Genomic DNA, 21,072 nt, shown 5'->3' on the forward strand with positions numbered 1-21,072 from the left:
GCAGAGGGAGCAGGTTTCCCCCCTCCCTCAGGAATGCAGCCAGCTCAAGTTCCCTAAAGAGACAGGCTGAGGGTGTGGTCCCCTGTGTGCTGGGCCCATCCTAATTGAATGGTCACAGCACAGAGATTTAAATCACAGTGTCACAGGGCAGAGATTTTAAACACATGGTTACAGGGCAGAGATTTTTGGGGAGAAACCAAGGTGGCTTTCTGCCACACAACATGCCTAACGTATAGATAAGTGGAAACAAAAGAGCCCATGGTGGGCATGGAGGAGACTGTATCAAGTGGACTTAGTCATGCATGCAAGAAAAAATTATGTATTAGTGCTGGATTATTATTCTGAAATTGCTGACACTATCCTGAAATTGTATTGCTCAAAAGCACAACAGCAAACCATGTCATAACTCAAATCAAATCTTTTTTGCTTGACATGGGATTTCACAAATTGTGAGCACAGACAATGGACCTTAATTCAATTGTCTTAATTTTAAAGGGTTTGCAAACAAATATGGATTCTGTCACAACACTCCAAGTTATAAATACCCACATCCAATGGTCTGGTGGAAAATGGAGTACAAATAGCGAAGAAATTGTTGAGAAAAGCTACAGATTCACACACTGATGTTTACCTGTTACTCCAAAACACGTATGAAACATGGATTGTACCTCAGCAGAAATGCTGTTTAACAGGAAACTCAAAACTAGGATGCTAAATCTTGTGGATGATGCTCATCAGAATGAAAAGCAAGACATGAAAACATTAAAAATATTCAGGAAACTCAAACAAAAATGGAACTATGACATGGGTTCCAGGCAGAGTACAGTTGTCTGAATAAACAACTTTATCATTCTGTAAGCTTAACTCCTTGATCTTTTGAGAACAACACAACATGTATTAATCCCTTGTGCATTTCAAAATGGCCACAAGACACTTTTATCTAAAGCTCATTCAATGAGGTTTAGATAAACTGCCCCAATGGCCATTTTGAAATGCATAGGGGCTTAATACATGTGATAGAGAGGCGATGCTGGGGTATTCTAATTAGAACATGGAGCAGACTCAATTAATCAAATCTGCTCTAACATATTCTAATTAGAATGTGAACGAGCCCATCTACGGGCACCCACAAGACTGTATGTTGAAGAGAGAAGGGACTTTCCACTGCTTGCAAAGATAACATGCTAATATAATAATGGGTTTAGTCCATCTGTCTGTCTGTCCATAACGCTCTTGGAGCAGTCTGACTGGTTACTGAAACAACCAATCAGAGTGCTCCAAGAGCATTCTGGACAGGAGGCGGCAGCGGTTGTGCAGTGGAGCGCCGTGATGATGGTAGGGATGGAGGAGACAGAGTAGGAAGATGAGGTCAGCACTGCTGGCCTCACCACCCCCCTGCCCTGCTCCCTGGAGGTGGTGGTGATGGCACGGGGTGCTGGCTGAGGGGGTCAGAGGGGACGGCGGGGAAAGGTTCCCACCCCTGCTCTTGGGAGGTGGCAGTGGGGCAGCGTGGTGGGTGGTGGTGCTCTGTCCCCACCCCTGTGATTCCTGATGGGCAAATGGGTAGTTCCTTAATAAAACTCTTTCAAGACTTTCTTTGTCCATTCTTATTTACCTTTTTTGTCTTTATATTTACAAGTAACTTCTAACAAACTGACCAAATCTGTTCCTGTTAAAATTAATGGAAAGTCAGTTATTGACTTAAAGGACAGGAGCAGGAGCAAGAGCAGGAGCAGGAGCAGGGCATGCTATGTGGAAATACATGATATTTGAAGGCATTTCAATTTTTTGTAAGTAGGTAAATAATGTTGTGTTGGAGCAAGTTATGCTGTAAAGTTTTTATTGGAACAAAGAAAGCTAACAGAACAGATTCTGTGTTAGGATGTATGATACTGAAGAAGAAAGACAAAGCTAACATTTGTATTTTATGGGTAGATACTACAATAGGCAAAAAAAAATAGGCAGCAGATGGCAGCACCAGATGCTAGAGATAGATACTATAGGATTTTAGGACTGAAGTTATCACTTTCTGTTGCAAAAGAAATTATAAGAAGAACATTCATATCAGATACTATTAATCTGCATAGTAAGAGCTGTGCATTCTCTGGCTCAGACCTCAGTTTAAAGAATATAATACTTGCTGTCAGCAGTCCCTTGATATGAAATGACAGAATGTAATACTATGCATTACAATATAATGTAAATGGTATGCAAGAATAGAAATCTCTAAACTGATTTGACTCCTGAAAGCCAGTTAGGCAAAGGCTGTTGTTTGCTTTACACACAGTTAGACTTGACTGATTCAACTGAGTCCATACTTTGTATTTTTGTTTGCCATCATTTGGATTAAAAAAGCAGTAATGTACCAGGTAAAGTGTTTTGCTCCAGAGGCATGAGTTTAAGTTTCACTCTGACTTCTACTGAAAGCTATTTTCAGGATTTCTAGCTGTAAATGGATACCTGGTCATTCAGTCTGGGGAGTCAAAGACAGCTGGGAGTGCTATTGGCTACAAAACCTGATGTGCCTTAACTATGGTAGCCCAACAAGCCCAGGGGCTTGAATATTCCAACTGGATTTATCTAGAGTTGTATGAATGCCTTGGTAGAGGCTGGGAGTATTTAAATGAGATGCTAAATGCACAGTAGACTAATTCTACTACACATTAATGCATCATGGCAAAAGCCGTGCGAATGTGCTAATGCACAGTAGAATTAGCCTGCTGTGCATTAGTGTCACAAAATAACTGCGTTGGCAATACTGTGCAGTAGTGCTGATTACAGCACATTAAGTTAGTATCTGTTATTACAGGTACTAAACTTAATGCGCTGTAGTTACAGCATATTAATGAATGTGTAGACATGCTGACTGAAGAAAATCAAGACTAGCACAGAAATGGTGGCTCGCATCATCTGCTCCTAGTTTCTATGTGCTACTTCAAGGCTGTGAAGAAACCATAGAGTTAAGCTAATCAGCTGCTACAGGGTTCCCTAGTAACAAGATCTCTAGGTAGCAAAGACTTCCTATAGCCGCTCTGATCTGATTATCAGCACAAGAGGCCTGGCCAGGGGGAAGGTATGAAACCAGGGATTACTAAACCTCAGATAGCAGCAGCAGTTGTAAAGGCTCCCTTTGACCAGTGACTTTAGGGCAAAAATTAGATGAGCCCTGAGATTCTTCAAATGAATGCTTGCCCCAGAACTAAAATATAGAAGCATAACTGGCCAGTATTGCACCCTGGGCAGTTGCTTCTCACCACTCCGCAGCTTTCTTGCAGTGCCTTCAGCTCTGGAGGTTCCAGCACTGGGGAAAGCAGAGCAGTGGTGGCAACAAATAAGTGTCTGGAGGTTTGCTGCTGCTGGGGGAGAGGGTCCCTCTTTTTTGCCACCAACATGCATGCCAAGTAACCAAAATAACACTGGTTTTCAGTGACAAAAAATGAGGTGACATCTTCTCCCAGCAGCAGAAATTCCATTTCCCAGAATGTCCTTCACTCTCTCTCTCTCTCTCTCACACACACACCCATCTGCTACTGCTGTTGCTCTGATTCCACCCTACTAAATATGGAGCTGGAAGCTGCAGGGAAGGTGCAGAAGGTAGAGAGCGAGGGGAACAGATAGTGAGACCATGAGATGCCCCCTGATTTATTCTTACATGCTCCCCTCCCCAACTTTAGGCAGAGCCTCTGGCTTGTGCCCCACTTGCCCACCCCCATCCTTATACTAGCAGGCTCTCTAGAATAATTTTCCTTACCAAGAATGTCACTAAAACCTGGTGTTGTTCTCTTCATCTCCCCCTTCTTTCTACCCCAAAGACATGCCCTAAAGCAGCATTCCCCCAAGCGGACATGCTTGGATGCAGCCCTTGAATTAACCCAGTATTCTTACTGTATACTGTATTTGCCAAACTACTCTTGCTGCCTGCCCAACACTCATCCTCCTGGGAGCAAAGGAGTTTGATATTACATAATCAGCCATCATTTATTTACTCCTAATATATTTTTCCCCGGTCACATCTACCCAAGATGTTTACTGTGCAGTAGATTAATTAGCTTTGCATTAAATATCTTGGTGTCTACACGTGTGTCCCTGTTAGGCTGGAGTAAACTAATTTACTTCGCACATAAATTACAAGTACTGTCCTGCTGCAGAGTAAAAAACTTTGCAGCAGCAGACCATGTGTAGACAGTGACGCAGCTGGCTGGGGCATAAGGGTGCTTTAGTGCAGGGGCTGCTGACTAGCTAGCTCCATGCTGAATGCCCCAGCCAGCCCCTCTGCAGGACGGTGAGCTGAGGGGGCCTGCTGCCAGCCAGGGCTGATCTATCCTGGCTCAATGTGCTGCAGTCCTGGGCACAAGTTCAAATGGCAATAAACTCCGGAGTTTATTGTTCCAGAGTTTATTGCTCTCAGGCACATATTTAGGCACATATTGTTCTCCAGAGTTTACTGGTTTGCATTAATTGCACGTATACACATGCCCCTTAGTAGCAAACTGAAGAGGAACTGGTTAGGTGAACAAAAGTACTTGCTTGAAAGGCCAGCTCTGTAGATGATATATTTCTTTTGCAATCTTTTTGCTATCTTGATGTCATCTAGCACATCCATGCTCTGCTTTCTAAATTGATCCATTCCCATCTCTGCTTCTGAAGTGCAGATTTATATATAGAATAATGGCTCCATAAATTTAAAAATACTTTCATTGTCTTTCAAAATTTCTGTGTTGGAGGTACTCAATTTACAAATACAAGATTTTATTTTCCAGTTGCTAGAATTCAGCCTCATGTTTGAAAATGTAAGTAGGCTCTGTGGGCATGCATGTGTGTGTCGTCACTAATAACAAGGTTCTACAGAATAAACTACAGTCAGTCCTACCTATTCCCTGTACTACCCCAACTAATGCCACTGGGGTTGAACAGCTCTAACTGACCAAACTAAGCAATGCTGTTAGTGGTGGTGCCAAGAAAGAAAATAATCCACTTCACTTCATTTTGGCTCCATTCGTTCTGCAATGTTCCCAGGAGTACAAAAGCAGTAATAACTTATGTCAAGTCAGCACAAGTAATCTGCTGAACAAAAGAGTGAGATGTTCACTTTCTGTACCACATTATACTTTAAACAATTTTTCCCCCTACAGAACTGAAATACAGATACTCTTTTCTGATATTATAAAACACCTATCCTTTCTTTTTTCTTTACAAATATATAGTAACGTCCAAGCGCAAACTTAACATTCTTCACTCATATGTATTGTAATAGCATCTTTAATTGTACAGTTACACTGCATTTCAGAATGATACAAGCTACAAGTTGAATGGAATACAATGAGGATGCATACTTTTCTCTTTTCAATACATACAATGTAATATTTGCATTACTTATATGTCTTATGCTACTTGATCATGATACAGAGAAACCCTGTTGTGAAGTGGGCCTGATACACCAATGAATCTTACGATCTTAATTGGCCCCAATTACTACAATATCTGAGCTTCTCACAATCAATATACTCATGCCCTCACAACACCCCCACAAATTAAGGAAATGCTTTTACAACACAGGGGCTAAGGTTAAGCTCTGATTTTAAAGGCTATTAAATGTTGCTCCATTTGCGGGCCTAAATGATCTAGGGCCAGTCCAAGTCAGCCTTGTAGGTGCCCCATTTAGATGCCTCGCTTCAGGAGTGTGATTCAATCAATTAGGTGCCTAGACATTCTATATAGTGAACAGGGAGACATAAAGGTGAGCCAGAATACCAAGGTACTCAGTGGGGAAGTGCCTACAGCAAACCAATAGGAAATGGAGCGTGTCTGCAGAAGAGGACCTGGGAGTTACAGGGGACAATAAGCTGAATATGAGATAACAGTGTGCCCTTGTTGCCAAGAAGGCTAACAGCATACTAGGCTGCATTAGGAGAAGCATTGCCCACAGATTGAGGGAAGTGATTATTCCCTTCTATTTGGCACTGGTGAGGCCACATCTGGAGTACTGTGTCCAGTTTTGCCCCTCTTTCCTTCCCCGCAAGAAAGGATATGGACAAATTGGAGAGAGGGCAACCAAGATGATTATAGACTGGGGAACATATAAGGAGAGCCTGATGGAACTGGGATGATTTAGTTTGGAGAAGGGAAGACTGAGGAAGGACTTCATAGCAGCCTTCAGCTACCTGAAGGGCGGTTCCAAAGAGGAAGGAGGTAGGCTGTTGTTAGTGGTGATGGATGACAAAGCAAGGAGCAATGGTCTCAAATTGTGGCAAGGGAAGTTTTACCTAAATTTTCTCACTAGGAGGGTAATAAAGCATGGCAATAAACTACCCAGAGAGGTTGTGGAATTTCCATCCTTGGAAATTTTTAAGACCTGGGTAGATAAAGCTTGGCTGGGATGATCTAGGTGGGAATGTTCCTGTTTTGAGCAGAGGGTTTGACTAGATGACCTCCTGACGTCCATTTCAGCCTTAATTTTCTATGACTCTAGACCCTAGGACTAGGGACAGAAGTTACACATAAACCAGTTTAAGTGATCAGAAACTGGTTTAAACCTGTAACAGAATAGAAAGTCAGTGCATATCAATCACTTTAAAATAGCTGAAACTGGTTTAAGATAAACCTGGTTAAATGTAGTATCAGACTTAACTGATTTAGGTCAAACAAGTTTATGAAACTTCTGTCCCACACCCCTTCCTGGTTCAAGTTAAATCAGAGTCCCCCAGCATTTTGCAGACCTGGGCTGGGCTATCTGTTCCAGAAAGCAGGGCTAGTCCCACCTCTCTACTCCCTAGCAGTTAGGGCTGGCTCTCTTTTCTACCCTTCCCCCTGCCCCCCGGCAAACCCTGGCTGGGGTCTGGGGTCAGGGAGGAGAGTTAAACTTCCCTTCCCCCAAGTACAGAGCTGCCTTGCCCTGCCCTGCTCTGTGAAACTTACTGCTGACCAGTGGTGATGCGTAGGGGGTATTCGGGGGTACACGTGTATCCCCTGAGAGCATTGGTGCACCCCCTGACAGCCAGCACTTCCTGGTTAGATGATGGGTAGGGGGTCAGGTGGGAGCGCTGGTGCCCCCCGAGAGCTCCCGCTGGGGAGCAGGGGCACCAGGAGAAGCACCACTGCCATTTTTGGGAGCACTGCTGGTGCTTTTGTGTCAGCAAGATAGGTCGCAGGAGACCCCCACCCCACAAGTTGATGAAATTGGCCCTGGAGGCACCAGTCGCCCATGCCACTGACTGTGACTGTACAGTACAAATCCCAGAGGCACCTGGAAGCAGGAAGAGGAAGTAATGAGTAATCTTGCAGAGTCCTGGTACTGTGATTCTGGACTGCAAATCCCAGAGACCTTGGGGGCAGTAGGAAGAGGAAGCAAACAACAGCCCATGCTGGCTATGTGTTAGAGAGCCATGCTCTAGTGCCCCCTGGCTTCTGGCCTGAGCCACTGCAGGCATGTGGCTGCAATTTCTGAATCAAAAGTGAATATCTGTTGATTTGCTTATTGGTTCAGTCTTTGCAGCTTAGATTAACCTGCAAAGACTGAATCAATTCAGCCTTGGGCTTTTTGACTGTCTGTACTTAGTCCAAGTGTCTGACTCAGGGCTGCAAAGGAGAAACTTCTATAATCTCGAGATTCAGAGTGCCCTGATTAGACGTGTTGACCCATTTGACAGCACAGCTAAGTTGAGTTCGTTATGAAGCACTGAAACTTTTTTTCCCCAGTCTTGAATATGGTTGGCAATAATGATGTTGCTGCCCACCTTTTGCCCAGTTGCTACGTAGAGAACTCACACAGGAAATAGGAGAACTTAGGCTGACTTCAGGTAACAGCAAACAGAGATGACAGTTGTATATCTGGGTGACCAACACATGAACCACTTCTGAGCATTCACAGTAGCCCAAGGCTAGGTTCCAAAAGATTTTTCAGTCCAGAATGTAGGTGACTAATGAGTCTAGGCACCTCTGCAGTTTTGCAGCTGCTAGAAGGGGTGATTGTTTTGACTTAGATGCCTAAATTCCGTGTAAATCTTGTGTATGTATTCACCAGGTCCATTTGGTTCTAGACTGTAAGACTGCTAAATCATACTTTCAGAAATGAGGGAAGCATTTAGGAAACCAAGTCCCATGAAGGATTAGGTCCTTCATTTAGATGCCTCACCATGAACCAACAAGTCTAACTCTTATTTTTTTAAATCAAACCTTAGAGGATGCAGAAACGCACACACAACAAACAAAGAATCCTAGCTATTTTATCAGTGTTCATGTAGGGGTTTCCTAATAGGAATTGGCCCTGTCAATCTTGTTTCCTGCATCAATTTCAGTGGAAAAACTGTGCAATCTGTGTACTTATTTGTTTGTTATGCTCCGAGTTGCTGGCTTTGAACATACAAGCTCCAGTGAATTAACACAGAGTTCCATGGTTAAGTATAACATTTAAAAAAAAATGTAAAACAGCTGAAATGATTAAAGGATAAGGAAACATTATGGTTCACATTAATTGAATAAAAAAAAAATCTGATGTCTGTTTAAACATGTTAGAAAATGCAAATCTGCCTTAAAGTAGCACAATAGAATCCTAACAGATACTGGCCTCTTGTGGTTCCCCACAGGAAAGTAGAAAGTGGGAACTTAGATGTCTTGTTTTAACAGGAAAGATGAAAAGAGGAAGAAAAAGGATTGAAAATGCTGTGATTTCCCATATGCACACAGTATTCCTCTCCACTCATTGCTTGTCTGGGAAGCATCTGCAGCAAAAAGACCTCTCTGAAAGCAGATGGCTTTGAAATTAGGGTGTGATGAGAATTTATGAATCTCTAATATCTCAGGTGTCTATTATCAAAAGAATCATAGATCAGATGTTTAATAGTTTACCTTGTCTGGTATGGCTGGTGCAGCCCCACCTTTTCGTTCACCTTTACTAGATTGATTGTTGCGTGCTGCAAGGCCAGAGCTAGAACCTCTCACAGATCTAGTGGTATTGGAGCATGAAGGGCCCAGACCATTGTCCTTTGGTTTGCAACTCCTTTGGTGCACAGAGAGATGGTCAGGAAGGAAACTGCGTCCACAGTTATGACAAGGCATGGGCTGGGCCTGAGCACTTTGGTATGCCGCTTCATTTGCGGCATTAATATCATAGGAACCACCAGTTAGAGCCTGAGGTTTACTGGGTGCTGGTCTTCTGAGATGCTTTGGTAATTTCTCATTTTCAATATGCCACTTCTCCAAGCATTTGGGCTCATGGATGTCCAGAGATTGTGACCCAAATTCTCTCCCACAGATATAGCACACCTTAAAGCCAGGTCTCCTTGGTGGAATGACTGGTCGTTTCAGCTGACTCTGAGACATGCTTGAAGTACTTGACCGTTTCGATAATATTACTGTGCCTGGTCTCTTCTTCCCAGTGCCTGTTTTTACTGTGGAATCTGCACTCACTATTGCTGGCAAAACTGTGGGAAGATTTGACGCACTGTATGTTGCAACCTGTTTTGAAGGCAGGATGGTAGAGATATTAGCGGGGGCCTCTCCAGCACTTGGCAGAGTTTTATTATTTTTGCTCAAATTCTTTTTCTTTCCAGTTGTTTCCATTAAGAATACAATGTTCCATGAATGCTCTCTCTCTACTTTACACAGGGGGACTTGAGAAACTGAGAAGGTCTTTTGTTTAGTGTGACGCTCACTTTTGTTGACTTCACTTCCCTGAGCTGAACACAGCAGATGCTTTAATACCATATCCAGTTGATCTTCCAGTTCAAGTGGTTTTGATTTGCTTTTTCTGTGCTTTCTTGTTTTGTTTTGGGTTGGTTTTTTTGCTGTTTCTTTGAAAGAAATTAAATGAGATATCAAAAATTAATGTCTCTCTCAAAAGTTGGCAACAAGAGATTTAGCAAGAATGTACTTACCTTACTATTATGCCATACTTCCAAATACCACACAAATAAGAAAGGCCATAACAAATGTTCAACCCGTAATTATACCTGCCAAATTATTTTATGATAGAAATCTGAAACTGTAACTTAAGCAGTGTGAAACTATGAGAAGTAAAAATAAATAAATAATGAGTTTGCATGAAGCCCTTTAAATTCAAACTACTGAGCTTCACATAGTTCTATGTTATTAGGAAGTTTTAACTTCATTCCTGGGTTATGTAGTTAATTCATAAAATGTAGTGAATTCATGAAATTTCCCAATGCTATTGTATTCTGCAACTACTATGTATTTAATCTCTTAGGGTCTTATGGTCAGCTTTTGGTATTTACATGTATATGTGAGGAGTGGTCAGGTTGAGGAGATGTGAATCATCCCTTTTTCTTTGGCCTTGTGTTTTGGACTTATGACTGCATTTCCTCAGAGAGACAGATTTTTCTCCCTCCTATGTTTATCTTTATGCCCCTCTTAAATAACACTATTTTGAATTTCTATTGCTATAGAGACTTCTATCACTCCAAGGAGAATTTGAGGAAGAGATAAAAATTAAAAAGTATAGTCCACTGACTTACATGCTTACAGCTATCCAAATTTAACTTGGTGTCTTATCTAAAACCACACATCGGTACGAATATGACGGACATCTCTTGCCCTACAATTCAAGCTCTAACCTCTGAGCCAGACTGGTTGCCTATCACAACAGTAGTCAAATTTCCTTCCTCTAACTGAGAATAAATGAAGGAGACTTATTATGTAATTTCTTGACACTGTATTTGTATTCCCTTTGTGAGGCCTCAGGTGGGGTCCTTTTTTAATCTGTTTGATATTGCCTATTTTCTAATAAAATGTAAAAAAAAAAAAATTCTTTATGAGACCATGCACTCTTTAAATGGCCAAAGTGGTTGCTAGAGAACAATACTAGTTTCTCCTTTCTTTTCCAGGGTCTGACTTTGTCATTCCTACATATTTCCCAGTTCTTTCCAGGTCACAAGCAAACAATAATGTTTAGGGTAATCCTGCACAGTGGAGCATTATGCCACCCCTAGACTTTCTTGTTATTCGCTGTATTTCCGTGGGAGAAATTCTCCTGGGAGCAGAAAGCCTGACTGTGGCTTGATTATTTTTGAAGTAAATTGTGCTAGAAACACTACATGCCTCATCTCAGGAAAATACAGGAAACCTTGACTATTCATGCTGACCTAAGATTTTATTTTAATCATTTTTGCATATGTAACATTTAAACAAATATCTTGCTCTGAATTACTTTTTATCTCCATGACACCATCCTTCCATGCATTTCTGATTCAGGGTTGACTGGCAGACAAGTTCACAACCACAGATGTAACAAATTTGAAAATCCAGACATCATTCTGGCATATGAAGATGATTCTGTGTAAGGAAAAAAAATACAGGATGTGTTACTGAAAAACGAGATAAAACCCTTAACATGAAATTTTCAAGTAGGTATATTTCTAAATTTGCACTCTAAATTCACAGTGAAAACAAAGAATAAAATTAGCAATACATTTTGGATCATACCACTTCTCTGGGAGAGCAAGAGAATTAACTACATAACCACTAGTATGGGATAATGAACTATAAATTTGGCAAAGTTCTCCTGGGGCAATTAAATAAAAAATTAAAATGTCAAATGGGTTCCAAGATAAACACAGAACCTAATATTTGTTCAGTTTGGATTCATTTCATATTCCTGGATAGATTAGAAGTACAGCTGCCTGGTGTACTTCTGTACATACTACCTTATAATTTATATCCCTTCTTGAACTCAGTTTTCAAACTTAGTTTCCTGAAAGTAAAATTTTATTCTTTAAGGTAGTGCTGTGGAAATGGAGTCTTAGGAATAAAAATAAATCTGAATGTTTACTTTTGTTACCAGAGCTCATCCAACCCAGCTATGTTAGGGTGGGCAGGATTCCTTTGTGAGTTACATACCACCAACACAATTTGAAACTAAGTTCTAAATACAGGGGCAATTCTTTCATGAAATGTGCTTATGCAATCTTGTTCAAGACAAGTTTTATTAATGAAGATGGTAGTGTAAGAGTGATGTTGTAACTGTGATGGTCCACGGTGAGAGGCAAAGATTTCTTTGGGTGATATCTTTTATTTACCTTCCTATGGTATGGTTGGAAGAGAGTGGGGATGTCATATAACAAGATAAAAACCCAGCTAGACTTTCAGCTCCCAATATGAAAGGTTTATTTATAAATCCAACTGATGTTCTAGTCAGGACATGGAACGTACAAACAAAATATAGAGCTAGATTATGTTGCCTTTGCAGAGTTACTTAAGAATAAGACTGACTGGTAAAACCTGCAAATACGCTTAATTCCCAACCTAAGACTTCCACTTTATTAACTTAATAATTTAGATTATTGAACCAAAGTGATATGTTTAGAAAATATTCAGTAACTATCATCAGCATTTGCCATGAGAAACCAGATCAAATAAAACAATTTGTGTTACAATCAAATATTTAATAAGAACTCACTGTAACATTGTCATGCTTGACAGAGGATCTCAGAGTCTACAAACATGAATGAGGCTAAATTTCACAACAAAAGAAGAAATCAAGCACATAGAAGTTATATGACTTATTCAAAAGTATGTAGAAAGTCTAAGGAAGTGGCAAAAATTCACTCTGTGTCTTTTAACTGCTAAACTTCTGGTCTCAATAATATGACCCTTCCCTCTGCTAATAGCCTCAAAGTCAGATTCTGGACCAACATAAGAGGCAACAAATTCCAAGCTCAGGACCTGGCTATTTGTCTTCAAGAATTCAGCTCTCAGCATGTTTAAACACCAGGCTTCTTGCGTTTCTTATTGTTTTTGTATATTCTCTCCTCAATATATACATATATTTTACATGCAACTCTTTCTAAATTCAAGGAAAGTTATGTGCAACTTCAAACTTATTTGGTAACTTTTATTCCTTGTTTTTTTTTAATTTAAAAAAACCCACTGCATAATAAGGACTCTCATGGGCAGTTTTAGGCACCGTTCTGCTTAACTAGCATCCTTTCCGTTAACTATAAACACAATACAACATGAAAAAAAAATCACAAAAGCAAAGCCATAGCAGAAAGATATTTCTTGACCAACATTTCCCCCCTCTTAATGTCTTACAAGGATATCATTTAACCTGGGACTTACAGAATATTTGCTTCAAGGACTTCCTTTTTTGCAATTGGCTGATTCTACTGCTTGGACAAAATTTATCACTTATGCCTTTCAAGGCGTCTAATCAGAATATAGGCCTAATGCGCATGCTACAGGCAAATTTAATTTAGATTGTAAGCTCTTTGAGTTACTGTTTTATTGCATGAATACACAAGTACCCATCAAACTGGGGCATGATCTCTTGGAAATCTGTGTGCCATCATAAAGAAAAACACAACAAAATGTCACCAGAGCGATGCAATGTTCTTCCTGCTGTTAGCCCTACAAAGAGTTTTACTAACACTTCTGGCACAAATATGAGGCTGAATTTTCCCAGGGAATTTGTGACACTTTCTCATTCTACAAAGATTCTTAATAGCTAGATTTCCTTGTACAAAAGGTGTAGAGTGAATATAAGGGCATTGTGTATCCCATCAGAGCAAATCTGTGATATTTATAGGAACACATCTTTATGGGCAACATTTTGTAGTATCCAGCCTACTGGTGAATACTAGTGAAAAAGTTTAGCATTTGGAGTTCATCATCTCTAAACTGCTATTGTATTGTTACATCTTATATTCTGATAATTAAAGTATAAGGTTGAAAAATTAGTAATTTTTGAGACTGGCAGGTACTTGTATATCCATAGACATACAGAAATGCCATAGTGCTTTTATTTTATGTATCAAAAGGGTTATTTTACAGAGTTTTCTAGTCACTGTGCAATGTGAAACTGTGAAACAGTCTTGGGAAAAAGGCACTAAAAACTAATGGACCTAGAAATGAAATTCAAACATTTGGGGCTAGCTACTATAGCAAAGCTACACTGGCAGCTAGCTGCTTTTGTAGTGATGGCTGTATGTCAAAGAAATAACTTTTTCCACTTCTGCGCAAGACATTTAAATGCAGAAAACTTCCCTTTCTTCACTAAGGGTGCATACAGCCATTCAGGGAGGTTAGGGGCAGGCTAGATCATGTTAAAAATGTCCATCTGATCTAATATAGTTTGCCCAGGTGCAGACCTTACACTTAGATCCCTAGTTAGGTTGATCTAAGTGTGAACTGTACAAAAGTTCAGGATAATTGGATTGGTTGAAAAAAGCAGACCTGATTTAAATTAACCCTACCCACAAGGTGGTCTAATTTAGTTGAGGTTGGCCATTTTCAGACTAATCTAACTGTCCTGAACTTCTGTACAGTTCCCAGTGCAGCTCCAGGGCTGAGAAAAGCCAGCTACTGGCCACAGCCCTGGGACTGTGTTTTTCCTACCTCCTCCCTGAGCTGTCCCCACCCTCAGATGGACAACTACCCCCAGCAGACTGGTCAGCTCCCTCCCCATCCCAAGTTAACAGAAGCCCCCATCCCACAAGCTGCTCCCAGTGCTCATTTTACCAGTATTCAGCAGTGCCTTAAGCCAAGGAAGCAAGTCAGCGTGGGGGGAGAGGTGAGCAGGATTGGGGGGTTAGTTCACTGTGGGAGGGGGTTATTTGTTTTGGGGGCTAAAAATTGCTCCTCGTCCTAGGGGTGGTGGAGAGAGCTCCTACAACCTCCCAAGCCCCCCCTCCCCGATCCCATGAAACCTTCCCAGAGCCCACCAACCCCTCCACAGACCCTACCTACCACCCCAATCTCCTGATCCCCCCCCTGCAGACTCTGCCTGCTCCCCCAGTCCCACCTAAAGACTCTGCCTACACTCTGATCCAACTGATTCCTCCCATTGTCCCTGCCTGCCCCCCCGATCCTACCCCAGAGCCTGTTTGCCCCTGTGATCTGCTTAAGCCCCCCAACTAGCCCTCCCCATCCCAACTTACCTTACATGAGGTGGCCATTTTAAATTAACCTCCCTTAATCACCCTGAATGTCTGTATGTACCCTATGTGCCAACTATATAGCAAAGGACAAGAAATGGTATGTTTGTGTGTGTGTATATATATATATACACACACACACACATATATACATATGTGTTTTTAGGTTTATATATATATAAACCTAAAAGTACATTTTCTTTCATAGCAATCTGAATTTTCTGACCATTGCTTCTCTGGAGTTCATCTCTCCACCACACAATTGTCAATCTCCATTGCTTAGCAAGAGCTATGGATCTAGAATGTACACCATTTGTATTAATTGTCAAACAGGGTGTAACAGTGGGATTGTTTTAACTGCAAGGCCCTTTCAAAGAATGGGAATATTTCTAGGGAGGGTGGCCTGTTGGATGAACACAAGTTGGGAGATAACTTAACTCCTCAAGAAGGTCCAGGCTAATGGAGACATAGGGAAACTTTAAAGATTCTGAGAAAAAAAGTAGATAAAGATTATTGGAGGGTCATGGGAAGGGAAAAGTTCAACTAAGTCTCAAAGAACTCTGCACCTTGCAAGTTTGTGCCTATCACCACATGTTCTATTTAATCAGTTATGACAGAATGATCATTATGTTACCTGAAAAAAATTTAAAACAACTTCAAGCACTGATTTTCATTCAACTATTAGGTGACTCAGACTATTGGCATTAAGAATGAATCAGCCAATAAAAGACAGTATAAACAACCTATTAACAATAACATCTATTGTTGGACTTCCAAGCTCACTGTTGTAAATACTTCATAACAGAATTATGCTTCCTTGTGGGAATTACAGCATTTGGTCTATGTGTCTTCCTGCCAAGTGGACAGTTATTTGTTGGAGAGTATGTACAAATGCAGTGTACTATGTTCAAATTTATTTGAACAATTCAAACCCACATTTCTTTAGGTTAATAACAAAATGCATCCAAATCCTTCAGAGTTTGGAATTAAAGTTTCTGTACAGAACATGACACAAAACATGTTTCTTGTTATTCTTTCTTAAATTCATAGATTGTAGAGTCAGAAGGGACCACAATGGATCATCGTGTCCAACCCCTGCTCCTGGCAGGAAAGAAGACCGAGGTCTGACGACCCCAGCCAGGTGACTATCAAGCCTCCTCTTGAAAACCTCCAAGTTAGGTGATAATACCACCTCTCTTGGAAGCCCATTCCAGATTCTGGCCAAATGTTACAAGAGTTTGATTAATACAGTGGAAATGAGTTATAGTTTAGTATCTTAAATAGCAATGCTAGCTGAGTGCCATAATTTAAAATATGGAGTTGTAATGACAGTCCATTCTAAAATACTGGACTCGTATGATCCAATAAAAAGCAAGTGGAATACTGCAATGGCCAGCTCAGCTTCAGGAAATGAGTGGCACCTTATATGCATTATAGCAAAATAAGAAGGCTGAAATCAGCATAAGTTAGACCACACACATTCTTATTCTGCACTAAGAACAAGACCTATAGCAGTCTTTTCAAGTGATTCTAATCAAAAGTCAGAATAATGACATTATCATTTGCTTTCTCTATTGCTATTCTTTCCAAGCTGCTAAGAGTATAGGTTAAACAATTGGTTTGAAAGGAAGGGTTCTACCATTAGTTGGAAGAGGAGGGTTTTTCACTGAAATGGCTGCTGTTCTTATTGTTTAGGAGTTATTCCATTTCTGTGTTGGAACCAGGAATCAAAGTTCACACATACGTTTCCTATTTCTCCCATATAAAACTCTTCCTGAAGAGCCTCTCTGTTTTCTCCTTTCTCTAAAATCCCTTATGTAAACAACCCCTCAAAGCCCATTATCAGGCCATTTTATAAGCCTGGATACCTTGACTGAACTCTACTGAACAAAACATATTTGTGCTGAGCAGGGGATTAAATTGGCCGCTTCTTATGAGTCCTCAACATTTCAGCTTTCACTTAAAGAGGAGTTCCATGAGGAGAATTCACAACTGAAAAAACAGTATTTACCTTGTAGAAAAAACACATTGCAAAATGCTTCCTGCTGCCGAGAGAGAACGTGCTTCTTCACTAGTAAGATGAAAAATTAGTTGTGACAACTGGGGGAAATCTGTCAAAGTACAGCATGGACATTTTATTTTGTACTGGCGATTATTTGTACGTGTCTGTCAGACTGCAAATTTTGTTTAAGAGTGGGATGTGGCTGTCTTCTCTGATGTCCTTTTGCCTCCATATTGACCGGAAACTCACAAGAAGTGATGGGAGAAGTTCCTTCACTTGGCACTGGGCTAACAATTGGGGTCATTAAATGTGGGTGAAGTACCATTGGCCAAAGTGTTGGCTATTTCCCAGGGTAAACCAGTTTTTCATATCTGAACTCTGGGAATGGAGGCTGTTTAGAGATTCACCTGACAAACGGAATGGAAGCTTTTAAAATACCGAGTCAATCATAAGATATTTTGAAAGAGAGAGAAACTACATAAAATGGGCTGGACAAAGGAGGAAAGAGAAAGATGCTCCAGAGTATAAACTATATGCAGATGGACAGAAAGAAACCTGACCCCCATAGAGGACTGACATCAGCCCAAAGAATGCTCAAGAAACTGAGATGGGGAACTTGAAGTAACAGAGGCAGCAAAATATTATTATTTTTAAGATGGAGCTCGATCAGTTTATGAAAGGGATTCTACAGTGGGGGTCTAGAGGCAGAAGGGGATTGCATTCCAGACCCCTTCCAGTCCTATGTCCATATGCAAGCTAGGGACTAACTAAAACAAATGAGGTTTTTAAAATCCTTACAAAACCTCTGCTTGCTTTCATTATCTCTTGCCCCTGAAATGCTAAAAGAAATGGAGAGTGCCCATACGGCAGGAGCTCTGGGAAAGGCTGCATTTAAAATAATGGGGGAATCTGGGGGCAGGGAGGTGGGTAAATTTTGGAAGCCTCTGGCAGCTGAACTGGAAGGACCCATTTTTGCAGATGCAGATATGGCTGGACCAGGAAAGTGTGCTAAAGAGGCTAAAGCCAGTGTCAGCAGGTCTCAGAAGGCCCAGTGAAGCTAAAACACACAGATCTCTGCGTGATGGGATGTAAACAAAGCAGTCAATTGGGCACCCTCCTCGGGCTGTGACTGTCATGTAAGAAAATGAAAAAAGTACATCTTATTAAAAAACTTCTGTGTCAACACATATTAAGAGAAGTCCTATGTGCCAAAGCCCTTATTCAGGGAAAACTCTCACTGGTTAAGAGAGAATTTCACTTAGGACTGTAGAATTTGACCCCTTGCCTGCCTTCACCGCTGTCCACAACTCTTCACTTTTTGTGCTTAACCTTCACTTGATGGCCGTAGTGAGAATTCCTACTTGGGACACAAAATTTATTTTCACATTGACCAGTGGAACACTGGTTGTCAGAAAAAGTTATAATCTTCCTTGTGACATCCAATTATTAAAAAAAGAATATATCACAAATAGGTTTACAATCATCATCACCAATTTAATTATGTAACAGTAGCAAGTTGAAGTCCTAACCCTGGGAACATGATTCCCCTGTACTAGACTATGTACAAATACATAGTAAGAGACAGTGTGTCCCATGAAGATGCTGTAAGCTAAATAGACTAACAAAAGACAAGAAGAAAAGTAAAGTGATTTGTTCACAGTCACACAGAAGGTCAGTTGCAAAGGCAGGAACGGAGTATATATTGCTTGACTGCCAGTCTGGTGCTTTACACATGAAACCCTAATGGAGCAAATGCTGCTTTAGAGCTAGCTAATGTTTTCAAAAGTTGGTTACTTAATCATACTCACAAAAATGTGCATGCACATCTGGGATTATTAAGGGCAGGATGCCCACTTCCAATGCAAATTCCATCAACATCTGCAAACTAAAGTTCCTTTGTTTGCAACAGGTGATGCTTTTTGCTTCTCAGAATGTGGTTTTCTTACATTAACACAAATGTCTGCAATAAATACTTATGGAAGATACAGAAAATAAATGCCATACGTTACAGGCATATTTTTTCAGTATTAAATGGTTTTCAAACTTTTCCACAAGCCTTCTAACTATTTCTTAAGGGAAAACATATAATACTAAATAATAGATTGAAATAGCACTCTTTGTGCTAAAGTTGCCTTATACTGCTCAATTTTTAAATCGGGCTAGAAATCTGTGATATAAGATACTTCAAAACAGTTTTTAAACAGTGTGGGCTAATCTGCTGTATTTTATTATATGACAACTTTTAACTGAAAGACAAAAAGCAAAAAATAAATACTTTCTAACTATGTTCTTAGCAAATCCATCCAAATTCAAAACCTTTACACATTTCCTGTATATTGTATTTTTCTCCAAATAACCGTCCCCCTTAGTCAAGGAAGTAAATTCTTATTATTTTAGTAAAGTCAAAAGAAACATGCATTATCCGATCAAGTCTGAATTAAGTACCTTGAAAAAAGGATTGAAATACCATGTTTCCCAGTCAGGCTGATTTATCTTGTCAGAGCTGAGCAAGATCCACGTTTCTGTATATCCTCCTGTCTTAAGGAATAGTTCTCAAGATCTTCTCACAAAATATTGGCATATACACCCACTTCTGGCAGTTGCAAAGCCCTATGAGACTGTAAGACAGGGGTGGGCAAAATGCAGCCTGTGGGCCAGATGCAGCCCGTTAGGCCATTCTATCTGGCCCGCGGGGCCCCTAAAAAAATTATAAAATTAATTTTTATCTGCTGCTGGCTGTCTGTCATGTGGCCCTCGATGGCTTGCCATAACTCAGTAAGCGGCCCTCCACCCAAAATAATTGCCTGCCCCTGCTGTAAGATCTAATATCATAGGAGCCTGGCTTAAATCTCTTATGAGTAATGTCCAGAAGTGAAGCCTGTTCAACCAGAGAGGCAGCCACATGTGTAACAGGCACTAAGGGATGTGACACCCCCACATCTTGTCTGCAGAACATGGGTTGGTGTCAACACCTTCATTAAACAGGGATAGACACACATAGCTGAGGGCAAGTACTCTTTAGTACCTGAGAGTCTCAGATACTAAAAAGCAGTATTGTGTAGATAAACAAAAATAACATTGTACTATTCCCTAATTAAACAGCTAGAATAGAGCCAGTCAGGAATTTTCTGGCCATATGTGTTTTCCTGATCAGAAAATGTTGATTAGTCAAGATGATTTTTTTTTGCACAATGTTACAAAGTTCAATAAAATTTTTATAGCGTAAACCGCTTTTCAGAACAAAAGAGAAACTGACCCTTGCCCAAGAGGTCAGGCATGTGGTATGTAGGAGTGAGGTCCCAGCTCTTAATCTGGGACAGAGCAGGTGCTTGAATTTTGATCTACCATCATCTAGCTTAGGGCATTGACTGGTGCAGTGGGATGGGGTGGGTCTCTCCCTTGCACTGTTTTTTTGTATGATAAATTTTGAAGGGCCTCTCTCATGGAATAAACAACTTAAAACATCTTAGGAACTTACCAAGGTAAGTTCATGATTGCATTTGCTTGTTGCAGTGGAAAGCTTGAGTGAATGACCCAGAAAGTTGCTTTTTTCCTGTATGCTATCCTGACACAAAAGAGAAATGTTTTTAAAATCTCAATTTTTTGAGAGATAAAATAATTGTTTTATGTCTAGTTCTGAAAGAGACTTCTTGTGACTTTAATAAAATTTATTTTTATTTGTGAGCAATTGTGATGATAGCAGAGCAAATAAGAAAAATAATTTATCAACATTTTCATGAAAAAGTTACTTCTTTTTTCTTTGAAAAGTTTCAAAATGCAAAGTTTTGGGACATGCTTTAATAAGGATGACATTTTCCTTAAATCTACTGTGAGTCCTAAGGATTTGCATTACATTACATGATTAACAGGTTAATCAGGCCTTAAGTAGTAACCTGGCCACACATTCAATTCAATTTAAGGCGTGGTAACAGAGTAAATGAGTCACAAAGTTATTCCCATAGGTGACTTGTAGGGAGCTCCAGGGGGTCGTGTCCTGGGGGATCGGCTGTGCTCTGCCAGATTACCCAGGTGTCTACACCAAGGTCTGCAACTACCTTACCTGGATTGAGGAGACCATGGCCAGTAACTGAAGCATCTATTTTCCTTGGGTTTCACTGAGGCATTTCCTCCCTCCACATTTATTCATCTCTGAGAAGAAACTAACATAAACAAAATTATCCTTGG

The 21,072-nt window shown here is 40.5% G+C and overlaps 1 protein-coding gene across 1 annotated transcript in view; it reads right to left on the reverse strand.

The window, feature by feature from the left end:
- LOC109297190 (zinc finger protein 474-like) overlaps window positions 1–21,072 on the reverse strand; it is a 47,667-nt gene that overhangs the window by 10,787 nt on the left and 15,808 nt on the right. The window contains exons 2-3 of the mRNA XM_019516826.1: window positions 11,162–11,286; window positions 8,845–9,782 (exon numbers count right to left, since the gene is read on the reverse strand). Coding sequence (XP_019372371.1) covers window positions 8,845–9,782; window positions 11,162–11,174 — 951 coding nt within the window. The 5' untranslated portion in view covers window positions 11,175–11,286. The remainder of the gene's footprint in view (window positions 1–8,844; window positions 9,783–11,161; window positions 11,287–21,072) is intronic.

This window comes from Gavialis gangeticus, unplaced genomic scaffold (genome assembly GCF_001723915.1).
Source record: "Gavialis gangeticus isolate Ggan-Ray unplaced genomic scaffold, GavGan_comp1, whole genome shotgun sequence".
Classification (NCBI taxonomy): domain Eukaryota; kingdom Metazoa; phylum Chordata; order Crocodylia; family Gavialidae; genus Gavialis; species Gavialis gangeticus.